The 3,522-nt window shown below is 36.1% G+C and overlaps 1 protein-coding gene across 2 annotated transcripts in view; it reads left to right on the top strand.

The window, feature by feature from the left end:
- The first annotated feature begins 121 nt into the window (after positions 1 to 121).
- Positions 122 to 3,522, top strand: part of LOC111780574 (calmodulin-binding protein 60 B) — a 4,657-nt gene continuing 1,256 nt past the window's right edge. The window contains exons 1-6 of one of the 2 annotated variants that reach the window (XM_023661008.2): positions 122 to 409; positions 1,140 to 1,221; positions 1,310 to 1,371; positions 2,072 to 2,577; positions 2,694 to 2,857; positions 2,944 to 3,039. In XM_023661008.2, the coding sequence (XP_023516776.2) occupies positions 321 to 409; positions 1,140 to 1,221; positions 1,310 to 1,371; positions 2,072 to 2,577; positions 2,694 to 2,857; positions 2,944 to 3,039 (999 nt within the window). In that variant the 5' untranslated portion in view covers positions 122 to 320. The remainder of the gene's footprint in view (positions 410 to 1,139; positions 1,222 to 1,309; positions 1,372 to 2,071; positions 2,578 to 2,693; positions 2,858 to 2,943; positions 3,040 to 3,522) is intronic. The other variant, XM_023661007.2, reaches the window with a different exon arrangement.

The raw sequence follows: 3,522 nt of genomic DNA, 5'->3' as shown, positions 1-3,522 counted from the left end.
TATGTTTTAGAAAAGTAAATAGTGTTAGTGCTACTTTCAAAAACTTAAAACCGTGTAAGAATATTATTTTACGGTAGCCGAAAAGAGAAGACTGGTTTGTTCATATTGGAAGTCGTCTGAAAATTTCTCAACAATTTCTAAGCTTCCACTCTCTCTCTAGCTCTCTCTCTCTCTATCTCTCTCTAAACAAAGCTCTCTCTCTTTGTTATGGAAGATGTTGAGTTCATAAATCCCTCTTCTCCTCCTCTCTCTCCTTCTTTCACCACATCACTCCAAATTTCAGGGAGTGAGTATCAGTTTGAAGAGCCATAGATATCAAAATGGATGCCAAGGGCAAGGCCAAGGCCAAGATGCCTCCTAATCATGATCACAACCCTAACCCTAAGAGAACTCGTCCTTCTTCATCTCGGTTCGTTCTCTCTCTCTCTCAAAGTTCATCGATTCTAATGATTTGATTCAAGCTATAATTGTTTCTATCGTATTTGATTCTTTCTGGGTTTTGATTTTTTCGTGTTTGATTTTGTTCAGATCTCTCAAATTCTTGTTTTTGTTTTGAGATTCTTTTACTCTGTTCATATGATTCGATAACGTGATGAACCCGAATTTGAATTTTGATAATCCATCAGATCTATAACATATAACTATAAAGAATTTCAACCCACCACTACCCACCACTAAGAATCCATGTAATAATATTCCGTTATTGATTATTATTTATTATTTCTTGCTTTATATTTGCTTTTTCTATAATCATGTGTGAACATTTTTTCAAAATGAAAAATAAAAAATAGGGACTTGACCCACGAACCAATTCGAAAATAGGGTTATAATTTAACGCTACACTACTTTTGTAGCTGAGGTTATTGATGAATTTTGACTCGTAAATGTTTGATATTTTAATTTTATGAAATTTTACCACGGTAACATGTACTGTGGATAAATATGCTTTCTTTAAAATAATTAGAAAAATAAAAAGCATCCCGACAACCAAACTCGAAAATAGATATTTAGGTTGGATTGTAAATTCTAATCGAGTTGTTCGGGTCAAAATATTTTTCAAACTCGATTTTTATTTTTATTTTTTTCTGATTTTTCTAGGTTTTGAGGTTCTTGTCGGAATGTTTTTTTTTTCTTAATAGTACTAAAGCTGGAACTGTAGCTGAAGATGATCGTTCCCTGGTTGAATTTTTGTCTCGACTCCAACCTCTCTTGAGCGACTTGGTATTGTTTTTTATTGTTTCAAACATTTATGTTAAGATCCAAACATGAATATGAAACTCATCTCTGACATCCCTTCGATGTTTTTAAGGTACACAAGGAAGTGAAGAATGCACTTCAAACTCACGTTCATCCTCTTTTAAAATCACTAAGGTTCGTATTTTAAATTACATTCATTCTCGTTCATGTACTTTTTATTCGATTCAATTCTATTTTGTTAAATAAAATTTTAGTCTCTAAGTGTTCGTGAAGTTTATAATTTAGTCGGTGAATTTTAGACACAATTTTATAAGACTTTTGTTATTAGTTTTCTGTGTACACGATAATTGTGTTTGTTTTGTTAAGGATATTTGTGTTACGTTACCGTTTAACATAGGTATCATATTCATCCTTTTATTATAGGAAAATATCTTGTATCGATTCATTTTCTTTCGTATCATTTGTAATTTACTATAATTCTCAGAGAACTTTCACTACCATTTACGTGGGGTGGTTTTAGTAAATATTTTCACTTTTGACATTCGTTCGAAGCTTACCGAAACGAATAACTGAATCAGAAAGAAATGAAATAAATAACGTTTCTTTGTACTAAATTGGTTGTTGTAAGACGTACGACTGTTTTCCTAAATGTTCCAAGATTACTAACTTCTTAATGCATGATTGCTATATTCCATGATTTCAACGTGATGCTTAATGCTCGGTTTTAAACAAATCGAACTTATTGTCTGACAATTTAGTCTCTATTTGAGGAACACGACGTAATGTTTATATATTCCTGTTACGAAAAAACTATATTATTTTAAACTATGGTTTGGTTTGGTTTGGTTTGGTTTGGTCGGGTCGGGTCATATAGAGAGAGGAAAGAGATGGGAGAAGAAGCAATTGTTGAAGGAGGGATTGAGAAGTTCAAGCTAGTTTTCTGCAACCAACCAGCCAACACTATCTTCACCAACAATGAAATCAAAGCAGAAAATGGTGAGGCTGTTAGGGTTGCAATTTATGATGCCACAACCAATGCCATAGTCCGCACGGGTCCTCTGTCATCGGTCCTGGTTGGGCTCGTCCTTCTCGACGGAGACTATGATGAAACTAATCGTAGTTTGAGTGAATTGAAGCGAAACATTTTATCCCCAAGAGATGGGAAAAGGCCTTTACTGGTTGGTGATGGTATCAAACTCATTTTGGAGAATGGGTTTGCTTCGATTAAGTGTGTCTGTATCACCGACAACTCGAGTTGGATGAAATCCAAGAAGTTTCGTTTGGGAGTGATGATTATTGATGAAAACATTCTTGCCATGTATCCGACCATTGGTGCTGCGGTGTCTCAACCTTTTAGGGCCATGGATCACCGTGGAGAAGGTAAACTCTGTCTGTCTATTTAATACTTTTGTACCGTTGAATGAATGAATGAATGAATGAATGAATGAATGAATGAATGAATGAATGAATGATTCTTCTTCTTTACATGATTTCAGTGAACAAGAAGCATCATCCTCCCAGCATAGAAGATGAAGTTTGGCGATTAGAAGGGATAGGAAAAGATGGCGCATATCACAAAAACTTATCCTCCCATGGCATCAAAAATGTGGGCGCCTTTGTGCTGAAATACCAAGAAATAGGTCCAACCGCTCTAAAAAAGGTAGCCCAAGAAAATCAAAACCAAACCCTTTTCTTATCTCTTTCTATTTCAGTTATTCAAAACCAACAAAATAACATTTTGTGCAGCTGCTTGGTATCAAAGTTCCAAAGAAAACATGGATGATGATGGTTGCAAACGCTTTTGAGTGTCAAAGTTATCCCATATTCGAGCCATCCTCAGAGGTTACACACTCTCTTTTGTTGAGGTTTATTGGGAGTGAGTGTCCCACGTTGGTTAATTTAGTGGAAGATCATGGGTTTATAAGTGAGGAATACTAACTTCATTGGTATGAGGAGGCCTTTTGGGGAAACCCAAAGCAAAGCCATGAGAGCTTATCATACCATTGTGGAGAGTCGTGTTCGTCTAACATGGTATCAGAGCCATGCCCTAAACTTAATCATGTCAATAGAATCCTCAAATATCGAACAAAGAATTATGAGCCTCGAAGGTGTAGTCAAAAAGTGACTAAAGTGTCGAACAAAGGGTGTACTTTGTTCGAGGGCTCCAGAGAAAGGAGTCGAGCCTCGATTAAGGGGAGGCTATTCGAGAGCTCCATAAGCCTCAGGGGAGGCTTCTAGTGTACTTTGTTCGAGGGGAGAGCCATGAGAGCTTATGCTCAAAGTGGACAATATCATACCATTGTGGAGAGTCGTGTTCGTCTAACA

Source organism: Cucurbita pepo, chromosome 18 (genome assembly GCF_057944985.1).
Source record: "Cucurbita pepo subsp. pepo isolate OVF chromosome 18, ASM5794498v1, whole genome shotgun sequence".
Classification (NCBI taxonomy): domain Eukaryota; kingdom Viridiplantae; phylum Streptophyta; class Magnoliopsida; order Cucurbitales; family Cucurbitaceae; genus Cucurbita; species Cucurbita pepo.
Note: the sequence above shows the minus strand (reverse complement) of the source record. Positions and strands in the feature narration are given on the sequence as shown.